This window comes from Schistocerca cancellata, chromosome 8, assembly GCF_023864275.1.
Source record: "Schistocerca cancellata isolate TAMUIC-IGC-003103 chromosome 8, iqSchCanc2.1, whole genome shotgun sequence".
Classification (NCBI taxonomy): domain Eukaryota; kingdom Metazoa; phylum Arthropoda; class Insecta; order Orthoptera; family Acrididae; genus Schistocerca; species Schistocerca cancellata.
The window spans coordinates 528,249,993-528,274,498 of NC_064633.1; the positions used below are offsets into that span (position 1 = coordinate 528,249,993).

The following is a 24,506-nucleotide window of genomic DNA, read 5'->3' on the forward strand; positions in this document are numbered from 1 at the left end:
GATTGTTGTCTATTCATAGTTGATTAGTATGAAAAATGTAGGCTATTTGTTACACAGCTCTGGAATCCTCGAGCAGAGTAAAATCTTTTACTTTTTATCTACTAACACATTTATTTAACAGTTCAACAACAATGCAAATTCCTGGTTGGAACAAAACCTAAAATAAGAAAAAGGCAACCACTCACCTATATCAGACTGAAGTTTGCAGCATAGAAACACATAACAACAAACAGTTTCAAACTCTTGCTCTTCTTGTAGCAAAAGCCCATCTATTCACAGAAACAACCACACAGACATTCAGATGAACACTATTGAAGCTGAGGCAGGACTAATTATTAATTACTGATTATTAAAAGCAGTTGCCTGGGATAATGAATGTGATGACGGGATAGGGAAGGATGAACGAGGCAAGGAATGAGTAACAAAATTGAGTGGGGCAGGTCTTTTGACAGACAACTCAGAGACTGCACAACAAGACGAAAGCACTTGAGAGGGTAAGGTATATAAGAGATACAGAGAGAGGGAGAGGGAGGGGGAAGGAGAGAAAGATGGAGATGGAGAGTGAAAGGGGGAGAGAGAGAGAGAGAGAGAGAGAGAGAGAGAGAGAGAGAGAGAGAGAGAGACTGCCCGCATGGGAGGAGACGGGAGTGAAGTAGTGGGACAAGGCAGTACACAATGTGGATGGGAAGGAGTGGTGTGGACAGAAGATAAGGGAAAAGGGAAAATGGTAGGTGAGGTAGTGGGAAACAGGTTAGTGGAAGCTTGGAAGCTGGATCAGGGGGATTGCTAGAACATGGGATATGCTGGACAGACAATTTCCGCCTGCGTAGTTCACACAAAATAATGCTGGAAGGGAGTACCCAAATGACACAGCTGTTGATGTTATTTGTGTTGTATGCAGTATGTTCAGCAGCTGGATGATCACGTTTACAGTCTGCCACAGTTTGGTGGTGGCCATTCATGCAAGTAGACAGTTGGTTATTTGTCATGCCCACATAGAATGCTGTGCAGTAATTGCACCATATCTAATAAATAACATAGCTGTTTTCACACATGAACCTGCATTTTATTGGGTAGGAAATGTTGCACCTGAATTGTGGTAGGAGTGGTGGATGGGTGTAAGGAGCAGTCTTGCACCTGTGTTGAGCACATGGAAATTACCTATGGGGCACAGAATTGGGACCAGAATTGGAAGAGGGATGGAAAAGGATATTCTCGAGGGTGGGTGGTGGAATGCTACTTTTGGAGTAGTGTGGGTAGGACGTTCCTCATCCCAGAGCATAACCAGAGCCTTATAGACAGACAGATGCTCTGGGCTTAAGATGTGGATGAGTATTTCCAGCAACAGGGTGTGTGATTGTAATAATCATACTGTAATGTGATGTATGATGATAATGTGTAGTGGCCTATAGACTGTCACACACTTACTTTCTACATCTGCACCTATACTCTTAAAAACCACCATGAAGTGCATGGAGAGGATACATTCCATAGTACCAGTTCATAGGGGTTCTTCCAATTCCATTCACATTTGGAGTTCAAGAACAATGATTGGTTAAATGCCTATGTCCATGCTGTAATTATTCAAGTCTTGTCCTCACGATCCCTACATGGGCAATACATAGAGGGTTGTAGCATGTTCCTAGAGTCATCATATAAAGTAGACTCTTGAAACTTTGTAAGCGGGCTTTCCCAGGATAATTTACACCCATTTTCAAGTCTGCTGGTTCAGTTTCTTCATCATTTTTGTGACACTCTCCCACAGATCAGACAAAAATGTGACCATTCATGGTGTTCTTCTCTGTATACGTTCAGTATCTCATGTTAATCCTATCTGATACAGGTTCCACACACTTGAGCAATATTTTAGGATGGGTTGCATGAGGTTCCATTTTTTTTAAAGAAATCTCATTTGTTGACTGATTGCATTTCCCCAGTATTCTATTGATAAACTGATGTCTACAACCCCTTACCCACAACTGAGCCTATATGCACATTCTATTTCATATCCTTACAAAGTGTCACACTCAGGTTTGTTTTTATGAGTTAACTGATTCCAACTTTCTCACTGATATTGTAATCAAGGAATTCTATGTTTTTTTTTGTTTTGTGAAGTGCACAATATTACATTTCTGAACATTTAAAGTAAGTTGCTAATCTTTGTATAACTTTGAAGTCCGAATATTTATGCACCTTCTTTCAGAGAATACTTCATTGTAGATAACTGCATCATCTGCAAAAAGTCAGTTATTATCAATATTGTCCACAAGATCATTAATATACAGCATGAGCAGTAAGGGTTCCACCACACTTGCGTGGGGCACACTCAAAGTTACTTCTACATCTGTCGATGCCTCCTTGCAAGATAACTTGCTGCACCATCCCTACAAAAAAATCATCAATTCACTCACAAATTATGCTTGATACCCCAAATTAATATACTTTTGATAATAAGTGTGGATGTGGTACTGAGTCAAATGCTTTTTGTAAATGAAGAAATAATGCATCTACCTGACTGCCTTGAACCAAAGCTTTCAGTATGCCATTTGAGAAAAGTGTGAAGTGGATTTCACATGATCAATGTTCTCAGAATTCAGGCTGGTTGGTGTGGAGGTGGTCATTATGCCAGAGGTACCTCATTATGTTTGACTTCAGAATGTGTTCTTAGATTCTGCAACAAACTGATGCAAAGGATTTTGGATGGTAGTTTGTGGATCACTCCTACTGCCCTTCTTGTTAGTGGGTGTGACATGTGCTTTCTTCCAGGTACTGGTAGAGTTTTATGATTGGGAGATCTGTGATGGACTATAGTTAAAAGAGGGGCTAACTCAGCCACAAATTTTGCACAGAATCTGATGGAGATACTATCTGGCTCTGGAGGTTTGTTGAATTTTACTGACTTCAGCTGTTTCTCAATAACACTAGCATTAACACTTATTTCACTCATCTTCTCAGTCATATGAGGATTAAATTGGCGCAATTCACCTGGATTTTTGTTTGTAAAGGAACATTTGAAAATGGAGTTACGCATTCCTGCATTTGCTTTGTAGCCCTCAGTCTCAGTTCCTTTCTCATCAGTGAATGGCTGGATGTTAACTTTGGTGGCACAGCCTTTACATGCAACCAGACTTTCCTTGGGTATTGTGAAAGATAATTTGACAATATTCTACTATGGCACTCAATGATGGCTTTGTGCATTGCTCTCTTGACAGCCAAACACAATTCATTCAGCATCTCTTTATCTATCACCCCATTATTAACTGTCCTATTGGATATGTATCTATCCAGTGTATTCTTTTAAACTTGATCCACAGTTCCTCTACATGCCCATGTCCTGTGCCAAAAGTTTCAAGTTCTTCCTTGAGAAATGACACTACTGCTTTTGTATCTAATTTATTGGTTCAAATGGTTGTGAGCACCATGGGACTTAACATCTGTGGTCATCAGTCCCCTAGAACTTAGAACTACTTAAACCTAACTAACCTAAGGACATCACACACATCCATGCCCGAGGCAGGATTCGAGCCTGCGACCATAGCAGTCGCGCGGCTCCGGACTGAGCGCCTAGAACCGCTAGACCACCGCGGCCGGCTAATTTATTGCATATACATATATTTCTATTTGTTTTAGTTGCCCTGTGTACTTTGGTAATCATTGTTGTCAAACCCATCTCATGCACTTCCTATGCATACTACATATGTTTCATCAAGCATGTATATTCCAATTCTTTCTACATGTATCTAATATTTACTAAATTTGTGTGCATTACTGATTGCTATTTTCAGTATCATTGTTCATTTGCAGCCAATTGGTAAGTGAAGTCCTGTGACTACTGTTGATTGTATATTCTGGGTGAAATCAGACACATTTTGTTTCAATTATGTGGTGTCATGGATGCTAAATAAATATAAATCCATAAATCAGTATGGGTCCACCAATGCTCTGTATTAGATTGGCTATAGTGGAAGAGTCCCCTGTCAACGTCAATAATTTTATTATTGTGGTTTTCCAGGTTTTCTCAGTGCAGTTCAGTGGTTACGAGTTTTTGGGTTTGCAGCCAAGTTGTCAATATATTTGCAAAATGTTCTGACAATTTCCCCTAATTGTCTTCCTCAGATTGCAGTGTGGACTTCAGCCAGGCTATGAATTGAACATGTTATGTTGCCCAAGCAATTATTTTCTGCTGCCATCAATGAACATGAGGGGGAAGTTCAGGTTGGTTACACTAAACAACACTCATTTTGCAATAGTACATTTATTCACCTAAACACATGCAAGGCTCACAAAGAACTGACATGGCGGAACTGCCCAAAGAGAATGTTCAGATTCCAAAGACGAATGCATATCGATGCTGGTGGTGACCTCATCGGCGCCACAAATATAACAGTCTCACAGAAATGAACATGACAATCTGTAAATAATGTAGAGAAAAAGACAGCTGAGCTGTAAGCCCAAAAACTAGTTATTATTGAAGGAGAACTTCAAGGTGTATAGGAGCTCAAACATACTTTTATTCAACTTGTACCTTCACCAGCAGTATGCTTTGTATAATTATCAACATAATAGTGATGGCTGTAAGAGACCTCCTCAGAAGGAAAAAAAGGGGAGGTAGTTTTGAGTTCAGTGAAGATGATAAGGCAGGATAGAATAACACCCCACTGATGGAATGTATTCATTGAGATAAAACATTAGACAAAGTTCATTGATCTAAAAGGTGACTTTCAAAAATATGTTAATTTTTTTATCTAAAAAAAGTCATATTGCTGTTCCAGAACACTGAAGACAGTGTACTGTACACAGTTCTCTTGTTATCCAGTGCACTTACCAAGATAAATGTCAAATGCCCTGCAGGCATTTCAGTCAACAATTCAGTGCCCCCATTATGGATACATGAGATGCGGGAGATGACAAGAAGACCTTTGATGCTGTTTGTGATACTGGCAACATCCAGTAATCAATTGTGGTAAGATGTGGAAATAGAGTGACCTAAGAGGTCATCTGACAACTACATGATAGACTTTTTGCACAACTGCAGGACTGCAATGCAGCTAGGGGAAGCTATACACAGTTCTGAACTTGCTATCCAAGATAGTCAGTCACATTTCATCTGTGTGCAACCATTACTTCAAGATGTACTGTGACCATTTGTTCAGAGTGTTTATTTGTCAAATTGCACTACCAGTATGATATTAAAAACAAATGCTAGTTAAAAAGTGTAGTATGAAGTAAAGACAAGAATTAAATGATCTGTGAAAAACATTGTGCAAGACATATATACAGAAGAGCCAAAGAAACTGATACACCTGCCTAATATCTTGTAGGGCTCCCGCAAAAACACAGAAGTGCTACATGATGTGACATGGACTCGACTAATGTCTGAAGTAGTGTTGGAGGGAAATGACGCCATGAATCCTGCAGAGCTGTCCATAAACCCGTAAGAGTATGAGGGGTGGAGATATCTTCTGAAAAGCACGTTTCAAGGCAAGCAAGAGTGTCTCTGCAGCCAGTCAGTAGCAATTCTGGACATGTGGGATGTTGAATTGCCCTGCTGTAACTGCTCAAGTCTGTCGGAATGCACAATGGACATGCATGGGTGCATGTGATCAGACAGGATGCTTACGTACTGTCACCTGTCAGTCATATATAGATGTATCAGGGGTCCCATATCACTTCAGCTCCACATGCCCCACACCATTACAGAGCATCCACCAATTTGAGCAGTCCCCTGCTGAAATGCAGGGTCCATGGATTCATGAGGTTGTCTCCATAGCTGTACACATCCATCTGGTTGATACAATTTGAAATGAGACTTGCCCAACCAAGCACCATGTTTCCAGTCATCAACAGCACAATGTCGGTGTCAGCTGGCCCAGGCGAGGTGTAAATCTATGTGTTGTGCAGTCATCAAGCATACATGAGTGGGCCTTTGGCTCTAAAAGCCCATGTTGATGATGCTTCATGGAATGGTTAGCATGCTGACACATGTTGATGACCCAGCACTGAAATCTGCAGCAATTTGTGGAAGGGTTGCACTCCTGTCACGATGAATGATTTTCTTCAGTTGTTCTGCAGGACCTTTTTCCAGCTGCACCAATATAAGAGATTTGATGATGTTTTACTGGATCCCTGATATTCACAGTACACTTGTAAAGTGGTCATACAGGAAAATCCCCATTTCATTGCTACCTTGGAAATGCTGTGTTCCATTCCTCATGTGCTGACTATAAGATCATGTTCAAACTCAATTAAATCTTGATAACCTGCCATTGTAGTAGAAGTAACTCAGTAACTGATCCAACAACTGTACCAGACACTTGTTGTCTTATATAGGCATTGCTGACTGCAACACCATATTCTGCCTGTCTACATATCTCTGTATTTGAATACACATGCCTATACCAGTTTCTTTGTTGCTTCAGTGTAGTTACCTGTTTAACACAGTATTATTTTTGGTCATGTATGTTGATTATTTCTTTAGTAACTTAATTACCATTGAAGATAATTTCATATGACATCCTAAGTACATGTGTCTTAAATAAGCTGATATTTTTGTCTTCAAATCAACACAATTACAGTTACTACTAAATGCACAGAAGGGTGACAGGAAAGTATGTGACAACTGTCGAGGGATCACACTCATATCCCAAGTAGCAAAAATAATGGCGAGGATACTGGAAAGATGAGAGAGAAAAAGTGGAAGGGTAGTTAGAAGAGGAGCAATATGGCTTTCGCCATGGTAGATCAACAGTGGACCCAATCTTTAGCATGAGACAGTTGATGGATAGACATTGGGAGCATGGGAAAAATCTGGTGATGACATTTCTTGACCTAGTGAAAGCATATGACAGTGTTCCCAAGGAAAAGGTATGGGCAACCTTGAAGAGAAAGGGAGTTGGAAAGCAAACACTTGAAGTCATCCAGGGAATGTATGAAAAAAGCTTTAGTTGTGTGCAGACACCAGTTGGAAGAACTGAATGGTTGAAGAATGTTATTGGACTAAGATAAGGAAGTGTGATATCACCACTACTATTTATAATGGTGATGGATGAAATAGTCAAAGAGACGAAGGAAGCCCATAGAGGAAGGGAGATGAAGCTGTTACTATTTGCTGACGATATTGTGGTGTGGAGAACAAGCAGTAAGGAGGTACAAAAACAAACAGACATCCTAAATGACAAGTTCGAGAAATATGGAATGAAATTTAGTGTGGAGAAAAACAAGACCATGGTGGTAACCAGAGGGGATAGAGAGGGCAAGGGACCAATTCATATTAAGGGAGGGGATATTGAAATAGTAGACAACTTTAAATATTTAGGAAATGTATTAACGGGGAATGCTTGTTTGGAGACAGAAATTAGCAAAAGAATATAACAGAGTAGTACATTTTACCAGTGCGTGAGGGGCTTGGTGTGGGGAAGGGAAGTGCCAATGAGGTACAAGCTGGTGCTATACAAGACTTACCTCACACCCGTATTAACCTATGGCTCAGAGACTTGGACTATGACTGGACGAGAGAGAAGAGTAGGATACAATACACTGAAATGAAGTTTCTGAGAAATACACTAGGAAAGACATGGAAAGACAGAGCGAAAAATGAATATGTTAGGAAGGAAGTTGGAGTGGAGAAGTTGACTGAGAAAATTGAAAAGAATAGATTAAAATGGTTTGGGCATGTGAAGAGGATGGGAGAGGGAAGAATACCAAGAAGAATGATGGAGTTCAAGATTGAGGGCAAGAGGCCAGGAGGAATACTGAGAACAAGATGGATTGATACAATAGAGATGAGTTTAAGGAGGAGAAACCTGCTATGGAACCAAACTGTGGAAGAAGAATGGTGGAAAGACCGAGTAAAGTGGCAAAGTGCCATTGATGCCCCAACCTGACCAGATGTTGGATAGAGGGGAAACGAAGATGATGATGATGATGATGATGATGATGATGACTAAATGCACAGCAAAGAAAATTGAGCTGCTTGATTATGAAAAGGATAGATTGCTTCTCACTGTAATGATGACACATTTAGTTACAGACAGGCATAGCAAAAGACTGTTGCCCATTGAGCTTTTGGCCAAAGCCTTTTTCAGAAAAGAAAACACACATACATTCACTCAGGTAGGCACACCTCAGGCACACATGGTCACTACTTCCAGATTGGTGCTTTCATTCAATGTGAGAGTTGTATTCTGGCTGGAGTGGCTGGAGATAGCAGTAATGTGTGCACAAGGTGTGTCTCCTTGTGTGAATGAGAGTGTGTTTTCTTTATGGTTAGTAGCAATCTATTCTTTTCATAATGTTCTTGATATTCCGATCTGGACATCCCATTGTTTGAGCTACTTGACTAGTTTACATATGTATTCAAAGGGAAAATTGACATGAGAAACTGTAAATTTGTGAGATGGAATTGTTGGCCAGTACACCTTCAGGAGTCAAAATATTTGGTACTGACAGGCAGTGCAGTGCCTGAGAGAAAAGGCAGCAGCAAGAGCAGTTGAGTCAACTAGTAACTTATAGCAGACTGGAATGAGGTGGACACAACCAGTGCTCTGGTCTATAGCTGGTAAACAATACTGCATCATTAACAGAGCAGGCACAAACCAGAAGTATCAAAGGGAGAAAGTGACCTCTGTGTCTCAAATCCAGAACATGCACAATGTTAAGGGACTGATGATACACAATGTGGGAACTGCCAGTAATGTCTGTCAGCATAGCCCAATACTAAGGGATGCAGCTGTGAAATGTCTCTGCACAGGGGATCCATTTGCTCTACAAAAGCTGCAAAGCTCACTGGAGTCACCATTACAAACAGCTTGCTCAAGCATGGCTGGGATGCTGGTTCCACTAGTGGCAGGGAGCATTGTGAATGCATATATAAGGCTACTGAAATTCAACTGCATGGATTCAGTAATGCACGAGACAGCAAGTTCAGAAGGACTTGATGTCCACTGAGCCTCAGGTCCAGACTTAGAATTTGCTGTCACTTTTTTGCTCAATACTTAGCCTCACGTACCTCATTCATGGGAACTTCAACTTTGTACTGAGTTAACTCTTGTGCCTTCAAGCATTCACTAAGGCAAAAATGAAAGGTAATCAACTGAAGTTTGCATTGTTGTACACAATGATCTTGTCAATGTTTCAGTTCTAAATATCCCAAGAAGAAATGCACAATAAAAATGTAATGCTGTCTACAAATGACAAGCTATAAGTTGTGTAATACATCTAAAGTTACCAACATGTGAGGCACATAAACAAATGTATGCATCCATTTTATTTCCAAATTTACTACAAAACTAGAATGTTTAGACACATCATAAATGAACAACGTGGAATGACTATCTCAGTGATACATGTCTCAACTCTGTACTGTATGAAAACTAATGTAAAATATTTCACAATAATTGATCTTTTCACAAAATAAATAATTTTGTACCAAAAGTTTCTTTACAGGTTAACATGTAACAACATTCTTGCAACAATAAAATAAACATATAAACCCACTGAAGATACCACAAAAAGTGCACAAACATGTCTGGGTGAAAACAAAAGTAAAAATAGTGTCTTGCATTAAGCAGAATTCCTCTCCGATATTGTTGTTCATGTTCCCTTCCCTGTCTACATCTTTGACCTCCTACACACACTCTCTCTCTCTGACAAAACCCCTTCTCCAATCCCCCACCCCTTCTTCATCTTTGTCTCCTGTGGTCCTCACAACAAATGGGTCCCATTTACCCGGTGTGAGTGACCTGCCCTTCCTTTCCAACCTATTCGCTCTCCTCCCTTACAAAGAAACAATTAATGCTGGAAGCTAGGGTAATATGTATTTTCACTTATGCCTACCGGCAGTAACAAATAGTTCATCTTCTGAAAATAAGTAATAGCCAGAAATTCAGTGTTTTATTTTTGTATTCACTACATTTTAATTTCTAACCTGGTTGGACATAAAAAATAGCAAACGTAGTGTTTCACTTGCTGTATGATCCTGCATCTTTGAAGGGATAGGAAGCAACTGATTTTGGAATTGAGTGTTGATTTTCACAGCACAGATGTAGGAAGTCATTTGTTCTGCTATACTAATCACCCAGATCTACTACCAACAACACTGCTTCCAGATGCTGTAGGTGGGAATTGGCTATACAACAGATATTATATTCTTAATATTCACCAACTCTTAATTTATATTTATCTATGCATGCTTGTCTCTTTCTTCTTTTCCATTTTCTCACTTACATTCTTCACTAAGTGCCTCTCTATCTGTTTATAAATGTTAGCTTATTTCCTTTCAGTTTATTTTCTCTGCTCTTCCGAATGCCACTTTCTAATCTTCCTTCTCCCTCTCTGTTTTTTTGCTTGTCTCTCTTTTGTTATCCATTCACTCAATTTCATTTTACCAATCCTTTACCTCTCTTTTTTGCTCCTCCATATCCCGTTTTACATTGTTATCTCTCTTCTTTTACTTACATCTGTAGTTTATATTTTTGCCCTTGTTTTTAAATATTTTTTTCTCTTTACTTTCTCCATGTTCAGCTGTCACAGTTTTTATTTCTGAATCTGGCCAACATGGACCTTTTATTATTTGTTTTTTTCTTTTTTACATCAACTTCTGTTCTTAACTTTTAACATTTGTAATACATTACTAGCAGTGCTTTATAATTTAAAACTGGACTTTTTTACCTCTTCTTTATTCCTCTGGACAAAGTAACTTCTCCTCCTGTGTCTGCAGTGATTTATATCTCTTCAGCATAACTCTTTTCTTTTTCTTTTTAAATACTGACAAATTAATTTATAAAATTTTAAAAACTCAAGAGTAACAATACTTTTTTAAATTTGTGGGACTTGTCAATGCACATCAGTTTGTTCTGTTTTATTTGCTTACAAATAAGTGCTCCTCCTCTATCATAAATATTGTTGGCAATCTTTTTATTATCATTTTGAGGCAAAGTCAACATTATTCAGTTTAAAACAGTTAACAATAAACTGTAGGTCCTTCAAATAATTTTTAATGGAAAATCATTAACTCAAGATCACTGTTTAAAACCTCCTAATGTATAGATTAAATGGAATAGTAATGAGTTCAGCACACTGCACTCCTGGCTATTGTCAACATTCTGAACTTGGTGCCACTATCTCTTAATCTGGTAGCTCCTCATTTGGCATCACAATGTTAAGTACAGCCAGGTCCAGGCCTCCCAAGGAAAAATTTCTTGCAGTACAGGGAATTGAACCCGTGTCCCCAGTATGAGGGTCTGTCACGCTGAGCAGACAGCTATGGATGTGGACTGATAATATGATTAGAGAACTTAATTTCAGTGACATGGTACATACATGTCAGTGTGACATTTTTTGATAATGAAAAGAAAAGTCAGATGACACATACCTATTACATCCTTATCTACTATTGAGGTGCAGTTTGGTATTGTAGTACAGAAAGATTTAATGAGTGTAAAAAAGGGATTATGTAAATAGCCACAAACAGCAACTGAATAATACAACTGCAAAAAGTAAGAATTATTTTCAAACAATAACAAAATTTTCAAAAAATAAAAATTATTTTCAAACAACAGCTTTTAAAGTTTTTGAACACCTTTTGATTTGCAGAAATTTTAAAATACAAATAAAGTTGTGCTGTGTAGTCAGTCATTAACATGAGCTGATAGTAGCTGTAACATGCAAAACTGGTCTAAACACCTTTGTATCTGTGTTCTCCTTCCACTGTGATATATAAAGAACAAAATCAGTGAAAGAATGTAGTGTCTACTTCCGGAGAGGCGCACACATCAAAAGATATTAATGTTAATAATTAGTCAACATGTACTTACCTAATACATTCATCAGGATAGTTTGTACAGTCAATAACACAGCGAAATCTTTGCCATGCTAACCATCCCATTGGAGGTGTCAATGCCAAGCCATTATCCAAGGCGACTGAAGTTTCAGCCAGAATTAAAGAAAGAAGCAGCAATTCTATTCCAGCCATATCTGGAAAGAGTAAGACCAAATCAATACCAGTTATTTGTAATGTGTCGGGTTTATAACGATATCCAAATGTTATCAATTGTTTCTTCTCCGTGTTATCTGTTTGATAATAATTTAATATATTTAATGTAAAGATAATGGGTACTTGGAGAAGGTGTCCCCTTAAGAAGATAATACATTACAGAAATGTGAAGAGTTGTTTTCAAATCTCTTTCACCTGCCCTCAGTTGAGGCCTTGAAAGCAACTGGTATCTGCTTTCTTTGCTAGTGTAGTATTATCAAACCTTCTCTATTGATATAATCTCTTGATAAAGTTTTAATGCTTCTTAATTGAGGTGAATGGTCGTTTCAAGAGTGGTTCTTGAGAGGGCTGACTTTCCTAACTGATATGAGCACTATCAAGAGCTGGCTACAAAAACACTTTCAAATGCCCTAAATTGTGGCCTGTACAGGGTGATGTTATCTGAACTCCTTTCTTTTGTTTGCTGTCAACTACAGTTAAGTATTTAGTTCAACATTTATCAGGAACAAGTATAAGTACATTTCTATGCATTATGAAATCCTAGTTTTATGAGGCAAGCATTATATTATTTTAAATTTATCCACTGGATTTACATTAATGCAAACAATTACTGATTTCACCCCATTATCTTACAAAGAGGAGTAAAGTATTTGCTCGATCTGTCTATTTTACAGACAGCGAGAAGCATTGTCACATCAGTTTGGATCCTTAAAAATTCTAAAATTTTGTTTTCGTTTTCATTATGAGAATATTTAAACTAAAAATTTTCATGCACTGGCGATTCCTAAAAACAAGTACTGTACAAAGTAAATGGCATCTCCACAGACAGTTAACTGTTTTATATCTGTATCAGTATCTCTCATCATGCCTATATATTCTTTATATCACAAAAAATGAAGAACTTACAGTACCTATACCATATGTTAGATCCCTGTGGTTTCATGTTGTAGGATCTACAAAGAGGTGATTTTTTTTAATTATACAGGAAATCTCTTAAATCATCACTGTTTCATGCCTAATATTCGCAAACAATGGAAAGTCAGTGTTCCCTGTTGAGTGGCACAGGGACAAACAGTGAGTGTGGCAGATTGGGGCATAATTGTATACAACATGCAATCTTGACTCCAGAGTATTGAAGGCAACCTTACTACCTTGTCACAATTCTTCAGTAACCATAGTTGAAGCTCCATGGATTTAGATACAAACTAGGAGTGTCTCCAAGGTCCTATTGTGTTCCATAATTCAGAATTTAGAGGCTCTGACTTCAGTATTCTGGGAGCTCACTGCAAACCATATCCAGTTCTGCAATATCAGTATTTGTGTTCTCATTTGTATAATCTGTGGTATGAGGTCCATTTCAGACACACATGTCCTTTTTGGGATTGCAATTTTCATTAATGTTGAAATATTTATATGAAGTAGTTTTTATGAAAACTGTCACTTTTATGTACATATAATACTTCAAACTTCTTTTATCCCAGGCAAACACTCTAGTGTGTGTATCTTAGCCCTATTATCCTTTATTCCAATCAATAGATTTTAATGTCATGTTGAACCATTTTTCCAATACCAAGTTCATACAGAAAGATTTAAATGTTAATTTTTCCCACACACTGCTAGACAGTGGAACATACTACACTACATCAATAGATCAAGAAGCTCAAGCTGTTAACTAGAAATAAACCACAAATAATAAATGTTATACATTTTATCAAACTATTTGTAAAGGACATTAATATGATAATGAAGAAATAATTAGGGTGCTTTTATACGAAGCATGTCAGACAAAATAAAAGAGAGTAAAATAACAGGAAAATATCCATTTCAGTTAGTGTAGGCAATAAAAACATAATCATAGATCATGACAGGGTCAGAGTGTTTAGAAAAAAAGAAATTTTTTTGTTATAAATATATTAAAGAAAGGCTTTTATTAGTAAAACTTTTATTAAATTCAAATGACTATGTTCATTAGCAGAAATTAAGCTACCACATAAACAGTACTACATAATATTCCAACTTCATCAGGCTAATGGGGAATTCAGTCAGGCCATGAGATTATACATCACCAAAACAATTTTAGTATCACTACAGGAAAAACAGGAAACAGGAAAAAAGCAGATGGAATACTTGTTTGTGCAATATGCATGAATCACTATCATTTTGTTGACTACATTGTACTGTTTGTTAGTGCAGATAAGCTTCAATAACTAATGGAAATGCATAATTGAAATAGTTTTAAAGAAGACCTAAAAATCATTTATAATAAGACTAAAATAGTGTATGCAGTAATAAAAATACAAAAAATGAGTAGTACAAATTAACAACAAAGTAATAAAACAGCTCGTGACATGTCATATAAAGGCCAGTTGGAAACAATGATTGGATTGATAGCAAAAGATATAAGAGTAAAATGGCCTAGAGTACTTTTGGTAAACTATGCAGAGTTTTAAAACTCAGCTTCTGGTGTGTTGCAATGGAAAATTAAGAAACAGTGATTGCCAGTTTTCACTTGGGACATGCACTTACAATGCAAAAATTCTTCAAAAACTGATGGTTGCTCAGTGAGTAATGGAGAGGAACATGTCAGGCAGTACTAGGATAGACAGCAAAACACAGGAATAGAAAGGGGAACAAATTGAAAAGAGAGATGTAATTATGCTTGTAGTCAAAGTGGAATGGAGGGGTTGGACAATATCCAAGCAAACTGAAAGTTGAAGGGCCTAGGGAACACTTTCCTGGTTTTTTACAGATAAGACCTAAAAGATGATCTGGGAACATTAAAATCTTGCAGGAAATACAAGGATGCTTATAGCTGGAGACTGTAAAGCATGGAGAAGTCTGGAGGAGGTTGCAGATGTCAAATGGCTCATGGTGAAACACTGCTTCACTGAGTCATAGAAAGACAGAAAGAATGCTTTTGTATCTGAAAGGGCATGTCAATGTTGCAAATCCACCCTGTCAGCACAAATGTCACTACTGTAGCCAACAGTGGTTGCTCGACCCAAAGGCTGGGGAGATGGCCCCCAGAAGAGAAAAACCTTGGCATGAGGGTCAATCTACAGAGGAGCATAGAGACTGGAATGGAGAAAAACACAAAATGTGACCAGCACAAATGACTGAAACTAGCATGTGGAACCAAGAGCCTGGTGTGACATGAAAGCCAGGTCCATGTTAGTTGATCTCAGCATAAGAACTGACTGGCCCGGCCTCTCACCACTGGCAAGTAAACATCTGGGTCAGCAGTTCTGTCATATGGTTCTCTGTGCATACTGTCCATGGTAGCATTATGCATTACCCTGCTGCCAGCTTATCTGTGTCAATATGTATGTCCACTGACAGGGGATAGTAAATTCCTCTCCTCTAAAAGGCCATGTAGGATCAAAAATGTCTCAGTTTCTGCCGTGATCTCCATTGCGAAACTGGAGAGGGCACAAGATTCTCTGGCAGTCAGTCTACCACAGTAGTGGGCAACGATGACTCAGTTGACTCCATTTTGAACGAAATTATCCACATTGGCTGTGAAATACTTTTTACTGAAACTAATGACCAGTTTCATTAATTGAAGATGTATCCTCAGGTGACAGAGATTCTTTTTAACAAACTGTAGGTGAAAGGCAACTGTCTTAGAGCAACTCTGTATCATTCACTTCAAGATATAAACAAATTATGCACTTAAAGTAGTAGCTGACAGTTAAAATGAAGGGTATAACAGAACTGTGCCACCATGAAGGTTGTTAAGCCGCAGAAAACCAGGTAATAACATGTTCAGCCAGTAGATGTATCCCTGTGTTAAGGCCTTCATAGAAGAAATAGCTCAGTGTGACATCAGCTGGAGTATGCGAGGACAAAAAGCTGAAGGAATAATGACTTGATAGTTTTGCTTCTGTGTGGTAAGTATGAGGACCCCTTGAATAATGTTGAATTTACTGCATGGTAGGAAAGATGTATGCCACACTAAACAGGCACATTTGGGCCACCCCATCTAGACTGTCATACGATTTTCCAGAAAAACAGGAGGTAGTCATGGTAGTTGTGACCAGCCATGCCATCAAGGGACAATCCAGCAATGTCTGCTGCAAGTATTGTCCAGTGTTGAAATGAGAGCCTCCTGTTGATGGAATCTGGATCAGGTCCCACTGGCAATAGCGATAATGCATCTGCATCAGCAAGCTGAGCAGTGAACTGGTAAAGAATGTCATACAAGTGCCCACCTTTGCAGTTGATGTGCAGGCCTATCAGGTAGCTTAGAATAGGAGCCAAATAATGAAATCAGTGTTTTGTGTTGGTGATGAGTATGAACTTAGCACCATACCAAAAGCACAAAACTTTTAATGCCACAAATGTAAGCCAGTACCTTCTTTTCCACCTGTGAATAGTTACTTTGCTCCACTGAAAGTATCTTTGATGCATAAGTGATGGGCTGCTTGGTACCATCTGGGTTCTGATGTGATAGAACTGCATCAATGCCATACTTGGATACATCAAAGGCCGGGGTTAATTGCTTACCTGGCTTAAAAGAAGTCAAACAGAGAGCAGAGTATGAACACTGCTTGAGGAAGTGAAAAGTGCACTGACAATCCACAGACCACATAAATTTGACCCCTTTTGATGAAGCTGGTTAAGAGGTTGGCAGATGTATGTGAAACCTAGGGAATGAACTTAGCATAATAAGAAATCTTGTTCAAAAAGGAGTGGAGCTCCATCAGATTCTTGGGGCTGGCAGGTGGATGATGCATTTGATGTGCTTGTGTGTAGGGATAATGCCATATTTGCTAAGCACATGACCCAAAAAATGCACCTTTGGGGCAAAAAGATACATTTTTCAAATTTGCCACAAAGACCACTGTGCAGAAAGCTGCCTGCAGATTCCATAAATGCTCCTCTTGCCATGGAGCCTATGGCCCAGAGGTCATCAACTTAGGTGACGCAGCAAGGATGTCCTTAATCAAATGCTCCAAATACCTTTGATAAACTACTGGGGCAGCAAAATTCTAAAGGGTAAGAGAATAAACTGGTAAAGCCCATGGTGGGTTGCTGTATCTTCACTCCTGACATGTGTGATTTCAGAGATCGCACATCCATACAGTTCACAGGCCCACTTATAAAGGCTAAATGGGTCGGCTCCCTGACACGTTCTGGTGAGCCACCAAAGAAACAGTATTATTTAAGCAATCGCAAATGAGTGCTCAGCCTATTCTGTAATCTGTATTACTGTTGTCCATTCAATGTGTTCAGTGCTATGCACACCCTGTACTGTACTGCATCCTACATTGGCTCTATGAAGTACTACATTCCATAAATCACGTATGTTCTTGCTATAACAAACTTGGTGATGAGGGAGGGTTACTTTTTCTATGTGTGTTAGTGTCAGTGTTAAGTTTCCCAACAAACATATTGATGGAAGAAATACTCCAACATATCACAGTCCAAGAGCAAGCTTTTGTGGAACAACAGTAGGCTCTTATCACTGTTCTCAATTAAGTGGTATGCACTTGTTCACAGCAGATCACTCTTCCATCAGTACAACCATCATGCTTCTTGGCATATGATGAATCAGCTGAAGATTGGGACCCCTATGAGACATGGTTATGCCAATGTCTCCAGGGTTTTTGCATGGGTTATGCGAACTTTTGTAGCACTTTCTTTCTTTCTTTCCTGGCTTTTGCCGTGCATGTATCAGTTGTTGTGCCAATATTGTGAAAAGGAAAGTTGCTGCTCACCATATAGCAGAAATGCCGTGTCACAGACACGCACAACAAAAAGACTGTCACAAATATAGCTTTTGGCCAGTAAGGCCTTCATCAAAATTAGACGACAAACACACATGTACACATGCATGCAAACACAACTTGCACATACATAACTGCAGTCTCAGGCAACTGAGGCCAACTTGCACCTCTGCAAGAACTGGCCAGCTTGCCATTTGGTGAAATGTGCAACTTCTCTCAACCTATTACTGTGACAGAACACAATGTCACTGAGATGTGTGTAGAATTTTACCATTATCAGAAATGTGCAAACCAATCTTACAAAGTCTGGGCTGCAGAATTACACGGGTTGAGCCATCGTCATAAATTTGTCATTGGTACCCTTCATCAATCCTATGTTGATAACATGGTGCATGACGTTATTATTCATCTACCCTGGATAGGGAAGTGTGTGAAGAAGCACTTACGTATGAGAATCTCACACTTACGTATGTGTTTAATAGAGCAAAGTCCTTTGAAGCATCATGAGTCACAGGTGATCAGATTGCTGCATGGGGAAAGGTACTGGAAGTTACTCAGTCATGCCAGTTGGGCACACAGCAAATGTACAGGCAAGTTGGAAGCCATGCATCAGAATAACCTTTGACTCAGTGTCATGAAGGGCAGCATCGGTTACAGCCACAGCAGCAACGGGATGTATCACAGCAGTGATCACTTGCTGTCTTTCTGTCTTGCCTGTACAGCTTTATCCAACATAAGTGTGCTGAATGCCCTAAGAACTGGGCTGTTTGCAACAAGTGTTGAAAGAAAGGCCACATTGCATTGGTGTGTAACTTCTCTTCAAATGTGGTGGGCACAATAGTACTGATGGACATAAACTGTATCTCTACAGTGACTGTCCCCCTGAACAAATTGTTTATTGACTTGCATATGTTTAAAAAATGGTTAAAATGGCTCTGAGCACTATGGGACTTAACATCTATGGTCATCAGTCCCCTAGAACTTAGAACTACTCAAACCTAACTAACCTAAGGACAGCACACAACACCCAGTCATCACGAGGCAGAGAAAATCCCTGACCCCGCCGTGAATCGAACCCGGGAACCCGGGCGTGGGAAGCGAGAACGCTACCGCACGACCACGAGCTGTGGACATATGTTTAATAAATTGCTAAAAATACAAGTGGACACAGGAGGTGCGGTGACTTCAGCAAAATCACAAACGTACATGGACTTGGTCTCCCTTCTCCTCTCACAGGTTTTACAGAAGTTGATTAGCTACAGTAAACAGCAGATTCTGATCCTAGGTCAGTTCTCCACTCCCATCTCTTACAAATCTGTTGTTTGCCTTCTCATCTTCCTTGCTGTGGATCTTTCTCATACCGCAGACCTGTTCGGGTTAGATACATTTAACGCTTTTGGTTTCTCCATTGCCGATGAGGTAAATTTACTGGCAGATCAAGTTCTGTATCAGCAATTGGAGTCCCTCTGCTCTGAATTTTCATCAATATTTTCCCCTGGGCTCAGTTGTACTACTGGTTTTCAGGCCCACATTACCATGAAAGAGTCCACCTGCCCTCCTTTTTTCTGGGTGCGGCAGGTGGTTGTCATGTAATATGACTCTGTCAGGGCTGAATTGAACCATTCAATGTCACATAATGTCATTTGGCCTATTTCTCCCCGTGATTGGATACACAACTGGTCTTCGTTAAGGTGCCAATGAGTAAGCTTCACCTCTTTGCTGACTTCAGTGTCACGATCAATGCACAATCTATGATAGATGTATATCCTTCGCCCCGCTCTGACGAGCTGCTCATAAAATTATCAGGTGGCCACTTTCCACTGAAGACCACCTTACCAATTGTTTTACGTTTTGTAGTCTCAAGTACAATGTTGTTTTTAAGTTTTCTTACACAGTGGTCAAGCTGTTGCCTCATCCTGTCGATGCAATTATGGCTTTGCAGTGGCTGACCTCTGTTAAGAAACTCCAGCCATTTCTAGGTAAAGTTACATACTACGGTAAGTTTTTACTGGGCGCATCCACTGTTGTTCAGCCCCTGCATGCACTTTTGCATAAAAATGTGCCTTTTTTCTGGTCTCCAGCTTGTGGTCGGGCATTCAATTTGCTTAATTCTAAGCTTCAGTCTGTCCCATGTCTGGTCACTTTTCAGCCAGGTCAGCATCTTGTGTTGACTGAAGATGTCTCTCAGCATGATCTTGGCACACAGATATGTGGACAGGTCTGACTGACCCACTGCTTAAACTTCTAAGCCTTTAACTCCCACTCAGCAGAGGTATTCTCAGATTGAAAAGGAGACTTTAGTGATGGTGTTCACCATCAAGAAATTTTACATCTTCTTGTGTGGTTCTAAGTTCCATTTAATCATAGATCACAAGCTATTGGTTGCTCTTTTTAATCCTTCAGCTTCTGTACCAGACAAGGCTCTCTTCCTCTCCTGTTATCATTATCATATCATTACAAGCCAACTGCGCAACACGCCAACACTGATGCCTTATCTCACCCTCCAATTGGGCCGGATCCGTAGCTCGATCAGGACAAGTTGATTTGTTTATACGTAGATACTGAGAACCAGAACATGGTCAATGGTTTTCCCATTACTAGTGCTACAATAGTGTCGACCATCGCCATGGATCCTGTACTCAGTTGGGTCCTCTCTTTTGTGTTGCACAGGTGGCGAAAAAAACTGCGGACTGTGCCTCATATCCTTTGCATATTTACTTCTCCCTTCAGCATCACCTTTCTGTGTTTGATGGGGTTCTTCTGTTAGCTATGGAGGATGCTGCTCCCCAGGCTGTGATTCCCTCTTTCTTACACTATAATGTACTGTGGCTTCTGCATGTCGGTCACTGGGAGACCTCTCACACCAAGACTTTGGCCCACTGACTTGTGTGTCGGCCGGGCATGGATGGGGACATTACATGGCTCATTGATGCTTTCACTCACTGTGTTCAGCAGCAGGTGGCCCCATGGGCATCTTTCTAACCCAGCCAAAGCAAACGCAACAGCGCCCTTGGAAGCAACTAGCCGATTTTGCTGGGCCCTTCCTACAACAGTGTTAGCTCATTGTAATGGATGCCTATTCCAAGTTCACCCTACATAGTGTGTTGTTGGTCCACATCCATAGCAGGCATTATTTTGGCCCTGTCTAAGATATTTGCAATTGAGGGACTTCTGTATATCACAGATATTGTTAGCAGCCCCCCAGTTTGTTCCTCGAGAATTTACATCTTTTTGTCAGGCTACTGATGTTCACCATACCACAACTCAACCATTTCAACCTCAATCTAATCATGAGGCTGAATGCATGGTTCAGATGTTTACAACTCAGATGTGGAAGTATGTATCGGGCAGGTCCCCTGAAGTTGCTTTAACCCATTTTTTCAGTGTGTACCATTTCATTCCAGTGGGGGACAAGAGTCCAGAGGAGCTGCTACACGGATGCCAATCATGGACCCTTCTTGACCTGCTGCTTCCTACACAATGCTTGTGTCGCCAGGTGTACCTGTCTCGGCTCGTGATTTCGGTCACATGCCGAACTGCATTCCTGCCTTCATCAGGCTTCACTGGGCCAGAACCTTTGCATCATCTGCACTCCTGATGGGCATCACTTCAACCAGCTGCGGATGTGCATGGGTGGGGTGGGGGTTCTGTCCTGGAGTGCCCACCGCCACTCCGTGCCCACCACCACCGATGCCTGTTCCTGTGTTGCAGATGGTCTTGTTCATGCTGCTGCAGGTGTCACTGTCATGGAAATGCTGTCCCTCGTCCTGCCCTATGGCCTTTCAGGAGAGGGGGCAATGGCAGGCCAAACTGCTCCCTCACCACTTCCGCCCGTACCTGCCAGTGCCTGCCCACCACATGCTGCAGCAGCCACCATCATTGGGAGATGAAATGGATGTTAGCAGCATCTTTGGGGTTTTCTGTGACTAGTAATATCACTGCCTTGTGCAATCAGTGCTTTTTTACTACCAGCGCTTTTTTGGTACCAGTGCTTTCTTGCTACCAGTGCTTTTTTGGGACCAGTGCTTTATCAGTACCATGAATTTTTTCTGTACCACATATTTTTCTGTGCCTAATGTTTTTATGCATGTATACGGTTTTCCCGCCCCCTACAAGAGAGGACTGATGTATCATCACTCATGATGCACGTGATTTCAGAAATTGGGCATCCATACAGTTCACAGGCTTGCTTGTAGAGGCCACCTGGGTCAGCCCCCTGGAGCACTCTGGTGAGCTGCCAAAGAAACAGTATTATTCAAGTGAGCACAAACGGGTGCTCAGCCTATTCCGTAATCTGTGTAAGTGTTGTCCATTCAATGAGTTCAGTGCCACACAGCCTGTACTCCATCATTGCATCCTACATTGGTTCTATAAAGTACAATATTCCATAATTCATGTTTGTACTTTCTATAACAGGGTTATTGAGCTCTAAGATGTGTTGAGAAGTGGAGCCCAATGGCAATTGCAGGTATGTATTATGCAGATTGTTGTGGGGGAAAATACTGGCCTCTGACAACTTAACCATCTTCTCCAGACGTGGAGTGGCATATGAGTCTGCAACAGATTGTACATTGACTGTTTAAAATTGCCACAAAGGCACACAGCACCACCTGAATTTTGGACCAGCACCAAAGGGGTGGGTAGCTCACTGACTAGATGGATTAGGAAAAATGACACCAAGTTCCTGCCAATGCTACAATCTGTCCTTCACTTTGTCACATGTGATGAAGGTAATGGGGTAGGTGTGACAAAATTTAGGTATTGCTGATGACTGAAGGAAGACATGGGCCTCAAAATTTTCTGACCAACACCAGGTATTTTCAAACAGCTGACCATACAACCATAATAAAGAGACCAAATCTTGGAAGGGGACCAGTTGGGAGACTAAATGGATTCTGTCAATGATCTGGACTCCAAAAAGGAATCCAGACCAAAAATATTTTGTGCCGACAGTGAATTCATCACTAACAACAAAAGTGTCCATTCCACACTCTTATAATATACAGAGATGAAGAATTAACCCCACAGTGGAATACACTGTTTACTATAAGATACTGCATGATATAATGGTCACTGCAATGCAGAGCAGTCCAAGAGTCTGTATGTGTCTAATTTAATTAGGATGACTGGTGCCCCATATCTACCTGAAACTCAAATCATTCAGAACCAACATAAGCAGAATATGCTGCGACAATGCTTATGGAATATGTGCTCTGCTCACACAACCATGTACATTCAAATGCACCCACCTGCAGCACCAGTGACAGTACTCGCACTAGAAAGGGAGTGGTAGTTCGAAAGCTAGAGGCACACACGTGCGCGCTAATGCAACTCACACACAGAGACTGTGGTCATGTGCGTGTGTGTGTTTTTCTATTTCCATTGAAGACCTTGTTGGCTGAAAGCTTATTTGCTGACAGCTCTGAACCAACTTATGACCTAGATGCAGGTGCAACTAGGAATGTTGTATATGTAAATAAGTCATCAGCTAGAATCTAGTGTATTACAAAGGGCTTAGGAAAACTATTTCACATTTTTGCATACTCCCAGATTTACATGAGCTGAAACAGAGAAATCAACTCTTCATCCTTCAAAAATAAACAGGACTTATACACCGCAAAAAGCAACTACCGTATTAAATATGTAAATGTTAGAAGGCAGAATTCAGGCTGTTGGACAATTGTCTCTACCTACACTGCTCTAAATGCTCTCATATAGGATAAATTCATTGAACTAAACATTTTATTAAAAATAAATGTTTTTGTTAACGAAATGTCATAATGACAGTGTTACCAGCTGTATGTAATATACACTGTCAACTTATTTGACATTGTTATGTAATTTTGTACATATATAAATGAAATAAACAATTTACTAACAATGATTTGGTAGCCACCCATATCACATAATACACATTTTGTCTTTAAAAAATAACTTTATCCTTTATTTAAGCATATGTTTAAACTGTTGACCAGGAACTGAAAGGCACATTTGCAGTCACCATTTGAAAGAATGATGAACAGATGTAATTACAGTGGATAATATGGTAGAGCATGCACTGGTGATTTGACTACACATATTGTCTGGTGTAATTGGGACTTTGTCATAGACTGCATCTTTGAGTGTTCCTCAAAGAAATAAATCAAGAGGAGTCAAATTAGGAGACCTCGTAGGTCAACTGACAACAGAATTTTGTCTTATCCAGTGTCCAGGAAAATTGTCATCTTTAATTGTGTTGCAACACAGGATGAGTGAGCTGGACAACCATTGTGTTGCAGCCACAAACACTGTCAAATATCCTGTGTTACCTTTTCTAGAAGAAATGGCAGGACAGTTGTCAGAAAGTGCACATATGAATGTCCATTTAGAATGCCTGATATGAAGTAAGGTCCCACAGTGTAATTTCCTATGATGCTGCACAATGCTTTTATGCTCCACAGTCATTGATGTTGCACCTGTGCCAGTGTGGATTTTCAGCTGCTCAGTAGTGCATGTTATGCACATTTACATTAGCATGGTTAGTAACCATTGCTTCATCATCACTAAAGAGCACACATTGAAAAAATGAAGTGTCATCTCTCAGTTGTTGAAGAGTAAACCGGTAAAATTCTGTATGATGTTTGAAATTACTGCTGGCAAGTGCCTGACATAGTAACAGATGATAGGAATTGAAATGCTGTCAATGCAGACGAGAATGACATTTATCTGGCTGATTCCATGTTCCTTGGCAATATGTCTCCTACCACTGTGTGGATTCATTAGCATCATAACCAGAACACCTTTTT

At 40.0% G+C, this 24,506-nt stretch overlaps 1 protein-coding gene across 3 annotated transcripts in view; it reads right to left on the reverse strand.

Annotated features, from left to right (window-relative positions):
- The window catches only part of LOC126094599 (alpha-N-acetylgalactosaminidase-like), a 77,365-nt gene that overhangs the window by 50,812 nt on the left and 2,047 nt on the right, over positions 1–24,506 (reverse strand). The window contains exons 1-2 of one of the 3 annotated variants that reach the window (XM_049909070.1): positions 12,153–12,196; positions 11,814–11,973 (exon numbers count right to left, since the gene is read on the reverse strand). In XM_049909070.1, the coding sequence (XP_049765027.1) occupies positions 11,814–11,971 (158 nt within the window). In that variant the 5' untranslated portion in view covers positions 11,972–11,973; positions 12,153–12,196. Of the gene's footprint in view, positions 1–11,813; positions 11,998–12,152; positions 12,197–24,506 lie in introns of those variants that run through there. The other 2 variants (XM_049909071.1, XM_049909069.1) reach the window with 2 other exon arrangements.